Genomic DNA, 21,373 nt, shown 5'->3' on the forward strand with positions numbered 1-21,373 from the left:
GAAAGAAGGAAGGAAGGAAGGAAGGAAGGAAGGAAGGAAGGAAGGAAGGAAGGAAGGAAGGAAAGAAAGAAAGAAAGAAAGAAAGAAAGAAAGAAAGAAAGAAAGAAAGAAAGAAAGAAAGAAAGAAAGAAAGAAAGAAAAAGAAAAAGAAAGAAAGCGGTGAAGGATTAGGAAGTTTCAGGAACTTGGTGGGCACAGAGTCATCGGAGCTGGACAGTTCCAAGGATTGAAATACGGATAGACATTCTGAGAAAAGCTACATTTAGAGAACCTGTAGATAAGTGACCCATAGTTTGTGACATTGAAAAATGAGACAGTACCTGCTTCACAGTCTAGGAAAACCCCAACCCGAAGAGGAGGAACAGCCCCGGAAAGAGTCAAGACGTTGAGATCACAGGTGGAAGCGTCCTCGAAGGCTTTGTACTTAAACGCATTCTTTAACCCTATAACCCAGTAGCCACACTGAGGTCTGTATATGGCGTGAGCATTCTGATGCTCTGCGCCTCGTCCGAGAGCCAGCTCCGCGGTACAGGAGCGAGCTCTGCAGTACACCCCCAGCACCCAAGCCGTCTTCTTGGACACATCTACTTCCCAGTAGTGCTTCCCCGAGGAGAAATACTGGGAGCCCAAGACACCGTAATTATAGCACTTAACAGGCCATATCGGCACAGATATCACTTGTCTCTGATCTTCGGAAAGGACAAGATTCAAGTTTAGGTTGAATGGATCCAATGTGATGTCCTCTGCAGAGAGAAAAAAATCATCAACACGTGCAACAACCACGGGGTACGTTTATCCAGTGGCATTTTGAAGAGGGAACCTGGGAGGCGTCTGGGAAGAATGTCTTTCGATGGACTGGGGAAGGGGCTAAAATACTGGAGTGGAGGGTTCTCCCTGGGCGTTGGGAGGTGAGACCAGCATTGGAACCATACACGTCTGAAAGGGGATCAGAACACACTGTTTTGACGACACGGCGAATCTTCTTACCCCAGTAGCACTGGACGTGGGTTAGCTCTGAAATGATACAAGAGTCGAGATGCGGATTGCTGGGAGTGAGTCAGCCCTGACACCCTCCTCCTCCCTGGCATGGGGGCGGGGGAGGGGACGACTGCGAAGCTGTGAGCTGGTGAACGAGAGGACCCACCGGGTCCCGGGCGCGTCTCCCTCAGATAGAACCACAGCTTCCTCAGCAACCGGCCTGCTCTGGAGCCCCTCCTTTCTCCCCGCACGTGGGAATGACGCCGGCTCCCAAATCCAGTCCCGGGCACCACCCCAATCCCATCCACACCGCTGCCCTGGCTTCCTCACCTCTCTGCGCCTGCAGCATGGCACCCAGATCCGGAGCACGAAAGACACGCCTCAGTTTCTTGGAAACAAGTTTTGGCTTCCTCAGTGTCCAGATCTCACCCCTAGGGAGGACAAAAGCGTTGACCCGCCGTCTCCTCCCTGTGTCCCCTCGACACCACGGCCTTGCCCTCTTCCTCGCCAGCGACGCCCTCACCCCTTCTTCCCCAGGAAGCCCCAGGAGGGGAGAAGGAGGGCTCTGACCGTGGAGGCAGAAGACACGTGTTCCTGTCTGCCTGCCCACTTACAAAGGTCTCCACCGGAAAAGGCAGTGTCTTCTTCTAGAAACGCAACAACTAACCTCTCCCTTGATCCCTCATGGAAAGACTGAAATTGGGTGAAAAGAGAGGTAGTATATGAAAACGTCATCCCATCCCATGGGGATCCCAGAAGGGGCCACAGAAATGGGTTCCCAGGCAGCTCAGCCCAGGGCTACAGATCCTGACTGTGAGGCGGGCCTATCTGAGCAGAGCCAGTGAGCCGGTGCCCCCGTCCAGAGCGTTAAGGCCAGTGGGGTGGCAGCACCTGCTTCTTTACAAACACATGAACCTCTAACCATTTTCAGTTGGGGAGCCATAACCTCTCCTTTGCCAGAAGCTTTCAGCTATATTTCCCAGGACACCTGAAATCTCAAATGTGACTCGTGGGCCAGCACACTTTAGACACGAGGACTGCACTTGCCCAGATAAGCTTTGAAGGTGAGGGGCCAGGAAGAGATTAATTACGTGGGACCAAAACCAAGAGCCCCAGGTCCCAGACATGCTTGTAGGATCTAAAGAGCATCCTGCAGAATGACCTAGCCCCTCTGCACCCCATTTAAACAAAATAAAGATTTTAAAGGCTGCCCCAAAAACCTATATCAGGGCTTGACAGGGCACTCCGTGTGATTAGACAAACACTCGTGAAATATAGAAACCAAGAAAGAGACAGAGGGAGAATTAAATGAGTGAAGCCACACAGTCTGACAGGGAAACCCCTCAGCCCTGTGATCCCGACAGGCCCCGACTCTGTAAATTCCAACCACCGAATTGACTAACATGGACTCCGGTCCTTGCGCAATAGATGTGGAACATTGAAATCCTCATCTATGACCAACAATTTAAAATAATACCCAGGGAGTTCCCGTCATGGCGCAGCAGAAGCGAATCTGACTAGGAACCATGAGGTTGCAGGTTCGCTCCCTGGCCTCGCTCAGTGGGTTAAGGATCTGGCATTGCCGTGAGCTGTGGTGTAGGTCACAGACATGGCTTGGATCAGGTGTTGCTGGCAGCTATTGCTCAGATTAGACCCCTAGCCTGGGAACCTCCATATGCTGCGTGTGTGGTTCTAAAAGGACAAAAAGACACACACACACAAAATTAAATTAAATTAAAAAAATTAAAAAGTAAATGAAATAATACATGGATTAACAATAAACCTAGCTTTTACCATGATGAGGTCAGAAGAATCATTCCTATTGTATTTTCAAATAAATAACCTTTTGATCAGTCCTCATTTCTTCCTTATGCAATTATCTTGCAAGAAGCAAACCCAGACCAGCGTCAAATCTGCACTCTGAATTAAAACTTTGTACCTCCTGAAAACGTAGATAATAAAAATAAAAATTTACTTTCTACAACTAGCTAAGAAAATAATACTCCATCTGAACTTCCTTGTTTTAAGTGATTTTTCGTTCTGACTGGTCTGATAACGCCCGTGGCTACCAATCTCGCTTCATGTCACATGAGCATCACTCCTGGTCACCCATACACACCATTTCATGGTTCCACTCGTGTCCTAGGAAGAAGAGAGAAAACATGCATCAAGGAGAATAAACAGCACAGCAGCGCTAACGAAAGAACGAGGGAAAAACAATAGAGAAAACCTGAGCGATCGAAAGTAAATTATTTGAAACCATCAACAAAATTGACAATCCTTTAGCTGGAGAGTCCAAGAAAAAAAAGAGATGGAGGAGGCAAATTACTAAAATAAGGAGTGAGGAGTTCCCATCATGGTGCATCGGAAACAAACCCGACTAGTAACCATGAGGTTGCAGGTTCGATCCCTGGCCTCACTCAGTGGGTGAAGGATCCAGCATTGCCATGAGCTGTGGTGTAGGTCACAGATGCAGCTCAGATCCTGCGTTGCTGTGGCCGTGGTGTAGGCCTGCAGCTGTAGCTCTGATTCGACCCCTAGCCTGGGAACCTCCATATGCCGCAGGTGTGGCCCTTAAAAAAAAAAAGGAAAAGAAAAGAAAACCTGAACAGAAGAGTAAGACCAGGTCTATATATAAATCTTAGAGGAAAATATAGTCAGCTTAACAAAAATCACAGCAATATCTTTTTTAATCTACTTCCTAGAGTAATGAAAATAGAAACAAAAATAAACAAATGGGATATAAACACAAGCTTTTGCACAGCAAAGGAAACCATTAAAAATCTCAGCTATAGCTCTGATTCAACCCATAGCCTGGGAACCTCCATATGCCATGGGTGTGGCCCTAAAAATAAGATAAAATAAAATAAAATAAGCAGTGAAAGAAGAGACATTACTACTGACCTAACAGAAATTAAAAGATTAGGAAGGCTGTATGCAATCATATGCCAACAAAGTAGACAACTTATATTAAACAGACAATTTCCTACAAACACAGAAACTAATAACACGGACTCAAGAAGAAATGGATAGTCTGCGTGGACCTAAAACATGCAGAGACGGGACTGAAAATCAAAAAAGGACCCCCAAAGACAGATTAGGCCTAGACTACGCGTCCCTGCTTCCCCGAGGAATTCCACCCAAGGTTAAAGAAGAAACAATAATAGAACTACTTCCCAAATTCTTCGAAAGAACAGAAGAAAAGGAAACACTTCCCAACTCATTCTGTGAGGCCAAAACTATTCTGATACTAAAACTGGACAAAGATATATCACAAGAAAAGTAAACTGCAGGCCAGTATCCCTTATGAATATTGACACAAACTTTTTCAACAAAACAACAGAACATTTTAGGGAGGTCCCACTGTGGCCCAGTGGGTTAAGAATCCGACTTCGGCAGATCGGGTTCTATCCCCGGCCCGGTTCCATGGGTTAAAGGATTGAGGGTTGCTGGAGCTGTGGGGTGGGTCACCATGCCTTGATTTGAGAGAGTTTTCATTCCGATGGACCAGATAAACTCTCGTGGTGACAAATCTTTCTTCAATCCCTGGCCCAGGAACTTGCACAGATCTTGGGTGCAGCCAAGAAAGAAAAAAATAAAAATAAAACACTGAATCCAGCAAAATATAAACACGTCTACCTCATGGTCAAGTCGGGTTTATCCCAGAAATGCCAGTTTAATGTCGGAAAAGCACGCGGTATGAGTGAAAATAAGCCTGACGAATGTCCAGAGCAAGCTCTTGGGATTAACAATGGATCAGGGCCCCAGGACACCGACGAGAAAGTAACTCGGGCTGTGTGTTAAGCATCTCAGATCAGGTGGTTCTCCTTACCTGCAGCAGCTCCTGTGTGGGCCATTCCCTGCGACATTCTAGGTCCGAGATGAGATCTTTCAGCAGCCAGGTCTGCTGGACCAGCTCAGCCTCGGCTGCAGCCAAGTTATCCAGGGTCTTCCTTTCCTCTTCCTCCAATTTCTGCAGTTCTCTCCGCTCCTCACAGTCCAGGATGCATCTCAGCTGATTAAATTCGCTTCGAATCCTTTGTCTCTCCGTCTGCATCTGATACTGCAGGGTTGGACAAGAAGAAGAGGTGAGGCATCTGTCAACCTGGAAGCCTACTGTGCAAGGGATTAGGAGCCAGGAAAAAAAAAAAAAAATTCAGGGGCTTCGAACTGGAAGGGGAATAAAAGCAGCGGAGTGATTTGGGGGAAGCTGTTCTGTCGTGCTGGTGGTTTTCTATCGTTTTCCCTTCAGTACAAACCCAAAGGCTCTCAGACTGTCAAATCTGCCAACCCTGGAACAGAATGTGAAACCTGAATGAGGGCATTCCTGCTGTGACCCAATGGGTTAACGACTCAACATTGACTCCGTGAGGATGTGGGTTCGATCCCTGGCCTCGCTCAGCAGGATAAGGTTCCAGCGTTGCAGTGAGCTGTGGCGCAGGTCGCAGATGCTACTCGGGTCCCATGTGGCTGTGGCTGTGGTGTGGGTTGGCAGCTGCAGCTCTGAATCAACCCCTGGCCTGGGAACCTCCATACACCGCAGGTGTGGCCACAAAAGAGGGAAAAAACAAAAACAAAAAAAAAAAACCTGAGGTTTGGGTTGTGGACAGCTGTGCTGGAGACCCCAGCCACCCTGCCTCGCCACTGTCCCAGGTCTGAACCTTGGAAAAATCTCAGTCCTTGGCCTGTTAACTGTTTCCCCACTGGACACAGAGCCTCCCTGAAAGAGGGGAATGACGACAGAGCTGTCCAGCCTTCCTCACCATAGAGCCTGCCTTCGTGCTCCATTCCCAATGTCTGCGGGAGCTTGTGACATGCCCCCTTTCCAGCACCCCCCTCCCCCCAAGGAAAGTACAAAGGGGGGGGAGGACTGGTAAAATGGTCTCTGGAATCCATCCATGCCAGGCAACAAGAGGAAGGGGCTTCCTCGTGATTAGGACAGAAGACCGTGCCCAAATCACCACCTTAGACACCCCATAGGAAGCCTCTCCTCCCACCTTGCAGGAAGTTCTCTGCTCTCTGATGTCAGCTTCCAGCTCCTCCGCTTTCTGCTGCTCCTTCTGCAGCCTCCTCAGCGCCGCCTGCAGCATCTCCTGCAAGGGAGGAACCACACCTGCATGACGCCGTGGGCTCTCTCAGCACCTGCGCAGAGCCCAAGCACGGAAGAAATCACGCTGATCTCAGAAGAGACCGCTTTACGGAAACTGGCTTGACTCGGATGATGAGCATCCGTGACACGGGAGAACATCAGAGGACGTGAATGTGTGCTTCCTTCCTGGGTGAGGGGCGTCACGGTCCCCTAAGAATAACCCGATTCTCTCTTTAAAAAAAAAAAAAAATCCGTGGAGTATAATGGACTTATAACATTGTCTTAATTGCAGGAGTACAGCTAAGTGAATCAGTTTTATACATATATGTGAATCCGTTATACATAACAGGAGTTATAGAGAGAGATGGCCATTCTTTTTGCCATATAGGTTACTGCACACTATTGAGTCAACTCCCCTGTGACAGCGGGTTCTTGTGAATTATCTATTTTTTACAGTAGTGGGTATGTGCTACCCCCACCCTCCTTTTCTGAGAGTAAGCACGGACTCTACAGTGGGGAGGGCCTCTTACCGCCACCCTGTCCCCACCCAATCCACCACGCTCAGCAGCACCCATTCTCCAGCCGCTCTCCAGCCAACCCGGTGAAGGGCCTGCTGATCCAGACAGCAGAAGGGCAAAAAGGAGAACCCCTCTCCCGCTTGGCCAAGAGTCTGTGCTCGAGGCTCCTCCTTTCTGTAGCTGATGGAATGCACAGAAACGTCCCCCAGAAGCTGAGGAGACAGTAAGAGACATACGTGGAAGGAGACAATGAGGCTCGGGGTCAGGGCGCCAAGGCGAGGGCGTGGAAAGGTGAGATTTCCCACCAAGAACCAGCTCCCTCGCGGGTCCTACCTGACACTCCTTGGCCGCATCCCGTATGAGGCACAGGTGGTGATCTCGGTGCTCCTGAGTCTTCTCACAACACAGACAAAAGACTTCCCGGTCTTCTCTGCACAAGAGGAGGAGTTTCTTCCCATGCTTCCGACAGAGATCTTCCTTCCACCCGTCCTCTGGGCTCATCCCGACCTCTCGGGGATGCTCCACGATGCTGGGCAGACGCTGCTTCGGTCACAGGTTCCCCAGGGAGTAGCTGACACCACACACGGGACAGCCACGCGCCTCCCTGCTGTCAGAGATGCAGGCGGGGCAGAAGCCGTGGCCACAGCCTAGACGGAGGGGTTCTGTCAAAAGCTCCCAGCAGACGGAACAGCTCACCCCCTTCTGTGTAATCACAGGATGTGTGAAGCCGTAGCAGCTGCTCCCTCCCTCGCTTCTTCCTGTCCAAACCACTGAGGCTCGTCTTGCTTAAAGATTCCTGGATGGGTGGGCCGACTGAAAGATAAGAAAGACTTAAAAAAGACTCTAATTGTCCCGACAGTAAGGACTGGTTAAGGCTGAAACACTGAAGAACAAAAAGGAAGACACGGAGAAAAAAATCAGAAATGGCTTTTTCTGTGGCCTGGATTAGCCACTAACGTCTCAGGGCTTCTGTAATTTGTTTTGCTTTCAGCTGAGAAGGACCCTTCCTCTAGGTATTTGCATAACTTTCTCTTCGACTCCAGCCACTCGCTCCTCTCATCTGAAGGATCTAAGGTGACTAATTCCACAGCACAACCACCAAGACTCTGGGGGTACTTCTGCCGTCTTTCTCTTGGTAGCGCTACAAAGCCTGTGACATCTTCTTCGAAATATCCTATGCCTAAAACATAATCCAGGTAAATCAGGCACTTTGTTTTTGTTCACTGCTGCATCCCAAGACGCTAGAACTTGCAGGAAAACTGTGTTTGATGAACACGTAAGGAAGCCGTTCACTTTTCCAGGGTGATTAGACTTTTCTTTTTTTTTTTTAACCAGCATTTCCTCTTTCCTTTCCATTAATCAGCTGTTGTCTAACAGACGAGCTGGGAGCACAGATTCGGTTTCCAGGGAAAACGGATCATCAGTCTACCTACCTATCGCTCCTTCTATACCTGTCCTACCCTGGGCCCTTCCCGCCTCATACTCACGCCTCAGAGACACCTGCAGAAAGGGCAAATATTATAAAGGGAAATGATTTTAGGACCAACAATTGCACATGCAGTTACAATATGTAAATCACTGTAATCTATTTATGCCCTGAGCAGAAGTCCTTGACAGACGAGAGAACTCCCTTCATTCAGATGTCTAAGCGGACCCAGGTGATTACAAAGACCCCTCACTCCAGTAAAGGGAATGGGGTGCAGATAGTGTTCCCAGGTCCGCTTCCAGAAGTGTGGCGGGTGTGATAAACACCCCCCCCCAGGGACATGTTTCTGAGAAACCAAATAACTTGCCAAATAGGAGAACATCAAAGCACTGCCGTCGCACAAGTATAAGTGGAACAGAAAGCGGAATGATGGGAAGGGAATGTGAAATGAGAAAGATAAAAGCATTTTCGAGAGAAGGAATCGCACATATGAACATCTTGCTAATGGAAGGCAGGGCATCTTCTAAGAGTTTAAAAACATCAGTGTGGCTGGAGTGCAGACAGCAGCTCATTAAATGAGCCGGGAAGGGACCAGAAAGGTGTCGCTTCTTAAGTGATGTAGCAATGGCGGTCTCTTTCCAGAGAGAAGGGGGGCCAGCGATGAGGACAAGATGATGGAAAGAATGGAGGGAAGCAGAAAAGAGTGAGTGATGAGGTCGGACGAAGTGACAGCACTGGGAGCAGGGCCGTCCCTGTGGGAATGAAGGGTTGGCATCAGGCTCAAATCCTCTTTTCCTGTAAAAAGGAAGGACTGGCCTTCTTACCTTCTCCTGGGGCAAACCAAACCTGAAACCGTTGTGGTGGTCAGTCAGAGGGCACATCACAGAGTGGTGACACTGACTCTCAAAACCTGGGCACATTAGGGACAAGGAACTGCGAGGCAAAAAATTACATAACTAAAAACAAAGGAGTATCTCAGCAGATACTAATGCCATGATACGTGCCTTCGTGGATTTAATCTTGTTCCTCGCACAGATATGTCTGCCTGCTTGGATGTGACCTTTTCTGGAACGAGGTCTTTAGAGATGTAACCAAGATAAGATGAGATTATACTGGTGTCAGGTGGGTTCTAAGTCCAATAACCGATGTCCTTTAAGCGGCAAGGGTGCACAGACACACAGGAGAGAAGGCCATGTGACAATGGTGGCAGAGATTGGAGCAAGGCAGCAACAAGGCAAGAAATGCTTAGGATGCTACAAACCACCGGAAACTAGGAGAGGACCGTGGAGCAAATTCCCCTTCAGCGCCTACAGAAAAAAACCCAATTCTAGCACTACTTTGATTTTGGACTTCTGGCCTCTTGAACTGCAAGAAAATAAATACCTGTTACTTCAACCACTCAATTTGCAAGATATACATACCCCAACAGAAGTCAGAAGAATATATATATATATATATATATATATATATATATATATATATATATTTACAACAGTCCCGAGAAACTAATGCAGGTGTAAATATTTGATATTGAAAGAAAGATCTGAAGGATGTAACAAACTATAAACTTCCCCTTTCTGCTCCAAAATGAAAGAGAAAAAAAGGAAGACGTATGGAGATAAATTTAGGTCTAGAAGTCTTCCCACTTCACCAATCATCCATGATGTAAACAGGATGAGACATAAGGCTGAATATGCACCGGTGGGTAAAGTCTAGCCCATGGTACAGGTACTGAAAATTGTCCAAAGTCCGTGTGCTCTTAGCTCCTGGCTGCAATGACTGTGAGTCAGACGAGGCTCTGAGGACTGGCAAGACCAGAGGTTTACATGATATGAGAGTGTTCCCCCACCCCACCCCGCCCTGGTTTACAGCTGAAGCTATGAGCCACCTGTAAGGTTCTCTGCTACTTTTCATTCTGTTCAGAATCCAACCAGTGCTGAGAAACACTAGGAGGCTAAATAGGAACGTGCGATCTACCATGGGGCTATGGACCTCCTGTTCAGAGTGGGGCTGTGGGAACTGATGTCAAAACAGCTGCCACCCAAATGGTTGCAGAAAGAGGAAGCTAAAAATGAGCCAGAGCATCCACACCTGCACAATGACCCAACCAATTCCCAAGAGTGAGCTGGGAGTCCAACAGAAGTCAGAAGAGATCACGTAGCATCTGCAGGACAGGACTCCGGGGTCAGACGGCCGCCATGGTGTCAGATGAATATATGCCACACTTGAGTCTTCTCCTAGCTTCTGGAGGAGTGATACTGGAAACGCTATGTGGGTTAGAGAGTAAACGGAAAGTGTCTCCAGAAAGTCAGGTGCAGAGAAAGATATCCTTTGGAGCTTCCAGACAACATCCTAGACGCTTCTCTTGGGTTCCTGAGTCAGGAACTGCCGCTGGGGGAAGGAGGACCTCTTTTTCTCATCCAAGGATCTAGGGAACTTAGAAACATTGCAGTTCTCCCTCCCCAGCCCTCTAAGCTCAGAGGTCCGGCTTCACAGCTCCTTAGAGTCCAGGACTCAGTCGTATTAATGAGCCTCTCCCAAAGATCTCTAGCTCTGGAAAAATGTGCTTTCGAGAAATCATGTTTTAACACAGGACCACTTTCGTTATCACTCCCAGTCTCATTCGATCATCAGAAGATGCTGAGTGTGGCCTCTAAATTAGCTCACCCATTTCCACGGCCACCATTCTGGGAGCAGTCACCTGCATCTCCCGCCTGGGTTCTGGGGAAACCTTCTCCTCCTGTTCTCCGCTACTACTATTGCCCCTCTTCACTCTCTTGCCATCCCTGTTCTCACATCATGGACCAGAATGACCCTTTTAAAGCAGACACCAACCTTGTCACTCTTCTCTCAAACCAATGTCATCCAGCGTGAGCCAGTTATCATCACGGTCCAGTTAGGTCACAGGACCCATCTCCTCCTACTGCCTCCCACCGCCTGGTACCCTGAGCCCACCTTCTACTCTCCACCTGCACACAGCTCCCCGGTCTACACTGGCTTCATTCCCCCCCCCCACTTCAGGGACAAACCCAAGTGAAAGCCTTCAAATCCTTCACATTCTTTCTTTTTTTTTTTTTTTTTTTTGTCTTTTTGCCTTTTCTAGAGCCGCTCCTGCAGCATACGGAGGTTCCCAGGCTAGGGGTCAAATCGGAGCTATAGCCACCGGCCTACGCCAGAGCTACAGCAACACCGGATCTGAGCCGCGTCTGCGACCTACACCACAGCTCACGGCAATGCCAGATCCTCAACCCACTGAGCAAGGCCAGGGATCGAACCCGCAACCTCATGGTTCCTAGTCGGATTCGTTAACCACTGAGCCACAGCGGGACCTCCAAATCCTTCACATTCTTAAGACTGCGCTCAAACACCTCCTGGCGACGAGGTCTCTCCGTGAGCACTGCTTAAAGTTGCCAGGCCTGGACTAGGTCACTGCAGACCCCTCCGCCTAATTCAGCATTTTAAAATGTTACCCCATAATATTAGCCACCTTCTTGTACGCTACATGAATTATTTTTGGTTTGTTGAAAAGCTCCCCCCCACCACCCAACGAGGATGTAAGCTCCTTTATGTATTTAACGTGTATCGAATGTCGAATGCCTCTTCATTATCTGTTTAGTGCCTAAGAACTACATTGTAAAAATAAGCAGATAAACCCTTTCATCCTGTGTATTAGGTCTGGCTGTTGACCCTGAGGAGGCAATGACATTGGGGCAGCAATGGGCCCTTCCTAGGAGTGAGGCGCAGACGCACGGCAAGGCTGTACCTGTGACTTCTAAAAAGTGGGAGCACAGATCAGAAAGGCCGTGTGTCAAAATGTATGTAGGGTACCAATCAGTGTGAGTGTAAGGGGAGTCCTCCCTCCTCAGTGTCAGGGGATGGAGCAAACGTCTTAGCCACGCCGCCGAGTCTTCGGGCTCCCGCTTAGCGCTCAGCCACTCTCCTGAATTAGCTCTGAACCACATCAACCCCACAAGGGGAGGAGCCGAGGTGGCAGTCAAGGCCACGGGGTGCCAAGGGGGAAGAATGACGACCAAAAGCTCCAAGGCAGCTGTCCACGGGCTCCTGAGGTCCGAGTGGGCAGGGCTCTTCAGAGACGCAAGCAGATGCCTGAGACGGGACCCCAGGGGGACACGGGACAAACGGGGACCCCGGAGGCAGGCAGCTGTCCTCCAACCTGCCCTCCTCAGGCAGGACAAGAGCTGAGGGTGTGTCGGGAACACCACAGACGGAGGGAGGGCGGGGATCCCGTCAGCGCTGCCCCTGAACTTGTCCCCAAGGCTCCATAGAGGGGCTGGGGCTTCCTGCCTTTGGAAAACACGGACCTCTTTCTCCAGGGTCTCTTCCGAGGAGGAGGGGGAGGTGGGCAGAAGAGGAGACTCTTGGTCTCTCTATGAGAGACAGACAGAGAGACAGACAGGTGGGGGGGATGTTCCAGTTTCTCTCAAAACTACAGAACAGGGAGGCAGCGGCTCTGAGCTCTGCCTAGAGAAACAAGGGCTTCTCCAGCCAACAAAACCTCTGCCTTTTCCAGGAGCCCGTCTTCTCTAGACTCAGGGTTGCCATCTGTCTGCCCTGAGAGCAAGAAGCCTGCAAGCTGGCCCTGCTGCCCCTGGGAACAAGCCTGGGCCACAGCCTCAACTCAACCAACGTCTTGGACTTTCCTTCTGCAGTCGCCCCACTCTCGGTGCCCTCGGAGACCTCCGACCTCCCACACCACCTGCAGCCCCACCCTCCCGGGTTAAGGGGTGAAGAAAAGCAATCAGCCTTTACGCACCCAGCAGGGCTCCGTCTGCAGGAAGCAGCTCCTCCCAGGAGCTGGCTGAGAAATGAAAGTGAAATCTTGGCCCGGCCGGAAAGGGGAGGGCGCTCTGGGCCAAGCGGGCAGGCAGCCGCCCTTTGGGGCCCCTGGAGGAGTCCGGCTCTCCCGCGGGGTTCACAGGCTGGGGAGGGACCTTGGGCACCTGAGCCCAAGTCCAGTTGCGGGGATGCTACTGCCACCTAGTGGGCAGCGGCGGGATCGTTCTCCAAGGCGCAAGGCAGCCTGCAAGGAAGAAGGGAGCGAGCAGAGGCTGAGAAGCTCTGCCTGACCCCGTCTGCTTCCCAGGCCAGCTAGGCCCTGAGCGTCTCCTGCCACTTTCACGGTTGTGCACAGGCCCTCGATCAGTCTACCAATGTGAACCATCGCTTCCTGGGCGGCGTCCCACTTGCTCCCGAAAAGCACCACCCGCCTCCTAAAAGCAGGCGTCGAAACCACCCCTGATGGGCAGGAACCTTGACCAGAGGAGTCCCTGTCAAGTCTCCGCCCTTCTTGGGCACAGGGTGACTCTGTGTCTCCACGTGCCTCCGTGAAAAGTGTCCTCTGTTTTGATGAGGAGAATAACTTCCTGGGTTGATTTTTCTGGGCTGCATCCATCAAGGAAATCTTGGTCCCACCTCCCGGAGAACGTGTTACATGAGAAAAAGTGTCACCTCCGGAAACTGCTTTAAAAGGTTGCCCTTATCGCTTTTCGCCTCCCCCATCATCTGACTCATGGTGGGGGGCCAGGGACACATCCGAGGAAGAAGGAAATCTTTAAAAAATTGTTGACATTTTAACAGCTTTCTCGTAAAATTGTCGGTATCCTTTACAGGTGGACCTATGCTGGGACCACGTTTAAGGAGTCACTTCCCACTTGGCCATTTAGGTCTTCTCCTTGGTCCAGTATCGGCCATTTCTAGCATTCAGATTGTCAATCCCTGGACACATTTGTCAAATCGTTGCGTTAGGTGTGCCCAGGACCTTCGTCTGGTCCATCAGTTCTGCGGACTGTGACATCCACGTTTTGTTTTGTTTTTGTTTTTTTATCACTGATTTTACTTGAACATCTTCCCTCTATTTTCCTTCGTCTCGTTTTCCTGTGACTCCGGGGGGCTTTGCCACCGTGCTCTGACTTTGCCGTCTTTCTGCTATTTTCGGAACCTCACGTTCCTGCATAGGATATGTGCAAAGTGGGGGGGGGGGATCGCCACTGGGGGAGCTTTCCTCAGGGTATCGCGATGTCCCCTCGTGCATCCCTCTCAGCTGAGCTCTTCCTCTGGGAGGCAGAAATGGCCTGGAGAGAAGGGCAAGCTGGGTGCATCCAGGAAGTGCCTCTAGTTCCATGGGTAGTTACCCTTGAGCTCTAGGCAAACGGAAGCGAGGCTGCAAGAGTGAGCAGAGTCACTTCGTCAGACTCCCTTGCTGAGCCTTTATCTGGAGGATGGCGACACCCACTACCAGATCCGAGCGCGGGAGACAATGCCAGGTTTTTCCAGCTCCGTCTGGTTTCTCTCCCATCATTTCCTCGCAGGACCCAGACTCCCCCAGAGTCCAACAGGACTCCCTTCTCTGTGAGCCTCTGCCTGCAGAAATGACTCCGAGGCCTGGATCGCCACAAGAACCACCCTGCATAAGGCCCTATGCACGTGGTAGATAATCGCGTATGTTTTAAAAGGTTTGTTTTGCAGTTCCCATTGTGGCTCACTGGGTTAAGAACCAGACTGGTATCCATGAGGATGTGGGTTCTATCCCTGGCCTCGCTCAGTGGGTTAAGGATCCTGTGTTGCTGTGACTGTGGTGTAGGCAGGCGGCTGCAGCTACAATTTAACCTCTAGCCTGGGAACTTCCACGTGCCACAGGTGCAATCCTAAAAAGACAAAAAAAAAAAGTTTAGGAGTTCCCATCGTGGCTCAGTGGTTAACGAACCTAACTAGGAACCATGAGGTTGCAGGTTCGATCCCTGGCCTTGCTCAGTGGGTTAAGGATCCAGTGTTGCCGTGAGCTGTGGGGTAGTTTGCAGACACAGCTCGGATCCCGCGTTGCTGTGGCTGTGGTGTAGGCCGGTGGCTACAGCTCCGATTCGACCCCTAGCCTGGGAACCTCCATGTGCTGTGGGAGCGACCCTAGAAATGGTAAAAAGACAAAAAAAGACCAAAAAAAAGAAAAAAGTTTATTATGAAGCTTTCTGTTTTTTAAAAATATTAGACTTTTCTATTTTGCACAGAATTACTTCACAGATTCTAACACATTAGCAGAGAACTGTGTAATATTTTTTAAATATTTTTATTCTCTTTAATGAAGTCCTTTTCATTTACAATTCTACTTGCTATTTGTGCTGCATTTGCCTTGTTTACCTGTATAGAATGATCACTTACTCCTCCTACTGAAATTTATTTTCTTTTTTCTTTTTTTTTCCTCTCTCTTTTTTTTTTTTTTTTTTTTTTTTGTCTTTTTAGGGTTGCACTCATGGCATATGGAGCTTCCCAGGCTAGGGGTCGAATCGGAGCTGCAGCTGCTGGCCTACACCACAGGCACAGCAATGTGGGATCTGACACACATCTGCGACCTACACCACACACCTACACCAAGAGAAAAGTTTTCAGGTGTAAAACCTGAAAACTATGTATAGGATCTACACGCTGAAAATTAGGAAATGCTGATAAAACAAGTAAAAGGAAATGTAAATAAATGGAGAGGCATACAAGATCCATGAATCTGAAGACTCCACGTAAAAGACATCTCAACATAAAAGAGATCAGCTATCAATTTTTTCCAAAGTATATCTATATATTTAATGAAATTTCTATAAAAATCTCAGCCAGGATTTTGTAGACATAGATATACCTATTCCAAAATTTGTTAGGAAAAGAGAAAAGACTTAGAATATCTAAAACAATTAAAGAAAAACTCATGTGTGCGGAGTCACTGTACTTGATGTTAAAGTTAATATTTAGCTGCATTATCAAGTCCATCGTCGTTGGCAGTGAATAGACACGTAGATGAATGGAACACAACAGAAAAAAACACAAATAAACTTATACAAATATGCGCAACTGATTTTGGACAAAGGTATGGAATTCAGCAGAGAAAGAACAGCTTTTGTCGCTAAATGGTGCTGGAGAAATGAATGCTAACAGGAAACTAAATCGATAAAAGAATCTTGACCTAAATCTCACACCTTATATGAAAATTAATTCAAAATTGATCATCGACTTAATGAATATAAAACATGGAGAAAAATATTGGAAGAAAATCCCCAGAAACCAGAGATAGATAAAAAGTTTTCAGATGGCATCAAAGCATAACTCATGCAAGGAAATGTTAACAAATTGGATTTCTTATCGACTTAAAAACTCTAAGAAGTTTTTAAAATAAAAAGTGTTTACTTTGATAAAGTCCCCATTAAGGAGAGGAAAAGACAAGCTGCTGGGAAAAATCTGTCTTTAAACCACACATGTGACAAATGCCTTGTGTTTAGAATATGTAAAAAAAACGCCCCCAATTTAGCAGTTAAACAGGAAAAAAAGAAAAAAAAAAAAGAATCCAATTAGAAAATAGGCAAAATCCTTGAACTGACATTTCCCTGAGGAGGGCTATTGAGAGGATAAATAAACACACAAAAATGTGTGACATCATGACCCTTTAGAGATATGCATATTAAAACCACAAGGACAATCAGAATGACTGAAATAAAAAATAGCGACAACACTAAATGTGGATGAAGGTATGGAGAACAGGATCACCCATGCTTTGCTTGTGGGAATGTATAAAAACAGAGCCGCTCAGGAAAACACCTTGGCATCGTCTGTAAAGTTCACTGCGAACTTATCCTGCAACACAGAGTCGTGTGCTTACGTATACATCCCAGACCAAAGAGCAGGATCAGGTGCACAAACACCACAGTCCCCCCGTGGGTCGTTCTACAAAATACGAAACAGTTTATTTCCATTCCCTTACGACAGGCATGCATGTTAGTAGGATATAAATTATGATATAATAGGAATAGCTGTAAAATCCAGGAACCACTGATTCTACAAATGTCATTTAGCTACAAGGAAGGACGTTCAGGAGAGGTTTGGATGTAGTGGTCAAGGGATTTCAAAAGCTGTCTCAGAACTCGAGAAACTCAGGAAGAGCTGAACAAAATCCCAGGGCCGGGCACTGGTCTCATGTCCTCTAACTCTAAAGAGCAAGGAGCGATGCCTTCTGAAAATCAATCTATCCCATGCCAGGGTCTTTGCAGGAGGTTGCTTGCTCCGTCAAGCAGGGCTCTGCTCTCTCAACTGCTTTGACAACTGAAGGCTAAATCCCGCAACCTCTCTGGAGGATCTGCTCCAGAGACAGAACCCATAGAGCTATTGCCTAGGGGTTCAGCTGACCCCTCCCACCACTTCCACAGACCTCTTCACAGGTGGCTAGAGACTCTGAAAGTGCATATCTTATACTAAAGTTATTTCTGCTTCAGAAACAAGTGAGCCACCTGCTCCTGGATTTGCTTGGTCTTGATCCCATAAATGATGGGATTCAGCATCGGGGGAGCCAGCACGCAGACATTGGCCAGCAAGATGTGGATGTGAGCTGGGATGTGGCGTCCAAACCTCTGAGCAAGGGTTGTGAGGATCCCCGGCCCGTAAAAGAGGATGATGATGCAGACATGGGAGCCACACGTGCTGAGCGCTTTGTGACGAGCATCTTGGGAAGGCATGTGGAAGACAGCACGGAGAATCAGCATGTAGGACACAAAAATTAACAGGATGTCTAAGAACAGTGTTGACACTATGACAAAGAGGCCATACCAGATGTTCACTCGAATGTCATTACATGCATATTTGGCCAAGCCAATATGTTCACAACCGGTATGTGGAAGGACATTATTTCGGCAGAATGTCAGCCTTTTCAAAAGAAATATGATGGGGAAAACGGTACAATAACTTCTCAGAAAGATGGTAACACCGATCTTCCCAATCAGCGTGTGTGTCAGAATAGTGGTGTATCTCAGAGGGTAGCATATAGCAACGTAGCGGTCAAACGCCATCACCAGCAGGATGCCTGACTCAGACATGAAGATGCAGTGTATGATGAAGAACTGAGTGATGCAGCGATCCAGGGAGATCTCCCCAGCACGGAACCAGAAGATGGCCAGGGCCTGAGGGACTGTGCAGGTGGACAGGACCAGGTCGGCCCCGGCCAGCATGCACAGGAACAGGAACATGGGTTCATGCAGGCTGCGCCTCGTGAGGATGAGGAAGATGAGCAGGCTGTTCCCAAGCAGGGCGGTGACGTAGGAAATGAAGAAGGGGATGGAAATCCACAGGTGCTGGTCCTCAAGGCCGGGGATGCCCAGCAAGTAGAAGACGGTGTGGCTGACCCCAGTGCGGTTAAAGGAAAGCATACCTAGACATAGGACCTTGACCTGACTTCCTGTTTACAGATGGGGGGGGGAAACATATATATATATGTGTATTCTTTTAAATATCTTATTAAGAGGAATTATAGAAATATACAAACACACTTTCTGAAGACACCAGGAGCTTTAGGCATACCATTCTTTCTGTCTGCTTCAACATGCAAATCATGACAGGTGCAAACACGTAAGACTGTGACCCGCAATCCAGCTACACAAACTAAGAGGTATTATTGTCTTTATTTCACTTTCAAACAGAGGATTATGGATTTACAGAAGAAATCAGTGTGCATGTCTGGGAAAGCTGTTAACATATTGACACTTGGACTTGACCTTGAAAATTATGAGTTTATCATAAATTACAAATGGGAAGAGACGAGAAGCAGCATAACAGTAAACCTACAGATGATGGCAACAGAGGAAGCTCATGAAATGTTTCCAACATGGGGTGAGAAGGATATAAGGTGTACACACAGGGGGATGTGTGGGCAGATTTTCCTGTTTGTGAAGGGCTTGATTATATCTTAACACTTAGGGCAGCCTTCGTATGTTGAAACAAGTAGTTTACAACAATCACCACTTTAGAGTGATTACTTGTGGAGGTTTATTGGAAGAGCAATCGCCTGAAGAGTCTGATGCTGAAAGGTTAGTCATAATTCCAGGAATGGAATGAATCTGAACATAATAGAGTCACAAAGGAATTAAACTCATATTTATTCAGCATCATTTCACACCAAGAATTGCTGCATGTGTGTTGCATATGCAGCAAGTTGTATATTCTCCATTTAGGGAGCAGAAATCCAGTCCAGGAAGCAGAAGATATCTCTATTTCACACCTCAGGAAAGGGAGACTCAGGGAATATGAATGCCCTGCCACATTTCACAACCAACAGTTGATCAAATGAGTTTGAAAATGCTCTGACTTACCACATACAGTTGGCTCCCTTTTGAAAAGGGGTCATGAGAACTTTAAGAGAGAACATAGACAGGGCCTGTGTGGCTGAGATGAGATACTCCTCCGGCTTATGCCTTAGGGAGATAAACTTAGAAATGACTGAAACTGGGGAGAAAAATCATTATTTCCAGAGGGCAGGGGTTTGGGGCACTTGATATTTGGAAGATTCTTCTGCTAAGAATTCACAGGTAATGTCACCACTTACTTCCTAGTATAAAGTTTTCTTCATCCATCCACTTAACCCTTCAACAAGCACATCTGGAGCAGCAGCTATTTTTCAGGCATTGGGCCATGTGCCTGAGTCCTAACTCGCGTGGTGGTTTGAGGGAATGGTGGGTGCATGTGTGAGCAGGTAGGTATGGTGATGGGCCCAGAGCATCCATGTTCAAGCCCCTTCTCACCAGAAGGGGGAACTGGAGCCAAATTTTAAATACCCTCTTCACGGGGTTTCCGAGGATATGAACTAGAAGCGTATCTTGAAATATCTAGCTCTAGGGCTAGGACATATCTTACACTCAATAATATCACTACTTCTACTCATTTCCTCTCTTAGGGCCCCTGGTTTTTCTTCCTGGGGAGGAAAATTGGCTCCAAGTTCTCATATCTGCCACGATTCCCTGGCTGCCTCCCCAGAGCCCCTTCTAGTGTCTGGCTCAGGACGGGGGACCACAGCCTTCCCCCTCTTCTCAGGGCTCCTTTCATTTTTCCAGGAGGTGTCTGCAGTCTAAGTAAACATGCTTTCTGTTTTCTCATCTCCCACCAAATCATTGGCACTGGCCGCGTATCGGATGGCTTCTCATTGTTTACCACGCGGCAGCTTCCTCCATCCTGCCCTCATGCTCTCAAGCTCCCTTCCCAGACCCCACACTCCACGTCCAGGCAGATGTGTGACCCTGTTCTTTGCCATTCTCTGTCGGCTTTGCTCAATAGTCTCCAGTACTCCTGTCCCCTCTGGCTTGTCTGGGACACGACAGGGGCCCAGTCCTTACCTTGATTCTGGAAGCACCCCGCCCACAGATGTCTAGTTCTCTCACTAGACGTAGGCTGAGACTACAGGAATGGATGGAGAGACGTGAGGCATCAGGATTTGGGCTGTTTGTCCTCCTATGTGGAGCCCTTGGGGGACATGCTTACATCAGGGACTCCAGGGACGGGGCTGTCTACCAGCCTCACCCTCTTCCCAGGAGGCCAACTCTGAAACCACTGCCCAGCTCCCACCCTTCCTTCTGAGTCTCTTTATCCTTGCTTTTCTCAAGCTACTCTGATAACAAAAACCTTTTTCCACTTCATCTAGCTCTGCTCCAGGCCTGTTTCAACGAATGTGAAACCTATTTTCAACAGGAATATAAATACACATAATTAATATGTACCTACGATTTTTAAAGTTTTGTTCCTCTATATTAACGTTATATCCATCCCGAGTTTTCCTAAGTTTTAAATTTGACAGTCATGACTAATAATGCTTCACTATCACCTGATGGTATATAAATGGACAGGCTTAACACTTCATACCAGTGGCATGAGTCTTGATTATCTTGAACCTTTGTATTTCATTTCCCTGCCTCCTTTAGCTACGCTGATTTTTTTTTTTCACTTTATCTTAATTTTCAGTTTGATTGTCACGTACCCAGGCATAGTTTTCTGCTTTTACCCTCTTTGAGGTTTATTGAGCTTTTGGGATCTATACATTTATGATTTTTAAAATTTCCAGTAATTATTACTTCCAAAATTTTGTCTCATTCTTCCTTTCGTTTCATTTGGAACCCCAAATACACATATATTAGATCCTTTGATATGGTTTCATTAGTATCTGAGAATCTCCATTTCTTTCTCCAGGTGTGGCTATAAAAAGAAGAAAGGAAGGAAAAAAAAAAAAAGGAAAAAAAGTCAAGTGGAACAGGTAAAGTTAATATATATATTTTATTTAATCCAACATATCCAACATATTATCACTGAGATCTATAAAAGTTATTAGTAAGATATTTTATATAAATTTTGAACTAAGTCTTCAAATTCTGGTGTATATTTTACACATACAGCGCCTCCATTCAGACTCGGCACAGTGAAGCACTCAAGAGCCACTGCAGGCTCTCGGCTACCATAATGGGCAGCCAGCTCCAGTCAACTTCTTCGTATTTGTTTCCGCCCTCACAGCCACCTCATTATCATTTCACTTACAAATGGCTCAAAAAGTACATAGCACCT

At 47.6% G+C, this 21,373-nt stretch overlaps 2 protein-coding genes across 5 annotated transcripts; both read right to left on the bottom strand.

Moving 5' to 3' along the window:
- On the bottom strand, positions 57 to 12,925 carry LOC100738479 (tripartite motif-containing protein 34). 4 transcript variants are annotated; one of them, XM_013979111.2, is made up of 9 exons: positions 12,786 to 12,902; positions 10,103 to 10,278; positions 6,919 to 7,398; positions 5,976 to 6,071; positions 4,811 to 5,041; positions 3,098 to 3,120; positions 1,309 to 1,409; positions 988 to 1,014; positions 57 to 743 (listed from the first exon to the last, which is right to left on the bottom strand). In XM_013979111.2, the coding sequence occupies exons 3-9, from the start codon at positions 7,084 to 7,086 to the stop codon at positions 178 to 180; spliced, it is 1,212 nt and encodes a 403-aa protein (XP_013834565.1). In that variant the 5' UTR covers positions 7,087 to 7,398; positions 10,103 to 10,278; positions 12,786 to 12,902; the 3' UTR covers positions 57 to 177. The 4 variants fall into 4 exon arrangements, with proteins under 4 accessions (XP_013834565.1, XP_005667136.1, XP_013834564.1 ...); XM_005667079.3 differs by lacking the exon at positions 10,103 to 10,278 and having other exon boundaries at positions 12,786 to 12,925; XM_013979110.2 differs by lacking the exon at positions 10,103 to 10,278 and having other exon boundaries at positions 6,919 to 8,085; positions 12,786 to 12,874.
- On the bottom strand, positions 17,260 to 18,220 carry LOC100738522 (olfactory receptor 52B4-like). The gene has a single exon (XM_003482526.2). It carries the CDS (start codon positions 18,199 to 18,201, stop codon positions 17,260 to 17,262), a length of 942 nt encoding a protein of 313 aa, XP_003482574.1. The 5' UTR covers positions 18,202 to 18,220.

Source organism: Sus scrofa, chromosome 9 (assembly GCF_000003025.6).
Source record: "Sus scrofa isolate TJ Tabasco breed Duroc chromosome 9, Sscrofa11.1, whole genome shotgun sequence".
NCBI classification, from domain to species: Eukaryota; Metazoa; Chordata; class Mammalia; order Artiodactyla; family Suidae; genus Sus; species Sus scrofa.

Coding starts and splice junctions, on each gene's coding strand:
- LOC100738479 (XM_005667079.3), bottom strand. CDS start 7,086: ATGAGCCCAGAGGACGGGTGGAAGGAAGATCTCTGTCGGAAGCATGGG. Junction 6,072..6,918: donor ATGCGGCCAAGGAGTGTCAG/GTAGGACCCGCG, acceptor CCTCCCTTGCAG/GAGATGCTGCAGGCGGCGCT. Junction 1,410..3,097: donor ACGAGTGGAACCATGAAATG/GTGTGTATGGGT, acceptor TGTCCTCCCTAG/GGGTGAGATCTGGACACTGA.
- LOC100738522 (XM_003482526.2), bottom strand. CDS start 18,201: ATGCTTTCCTTTAACCGCACTGGGGTCAGCCACACCGTCTTCTACTTG.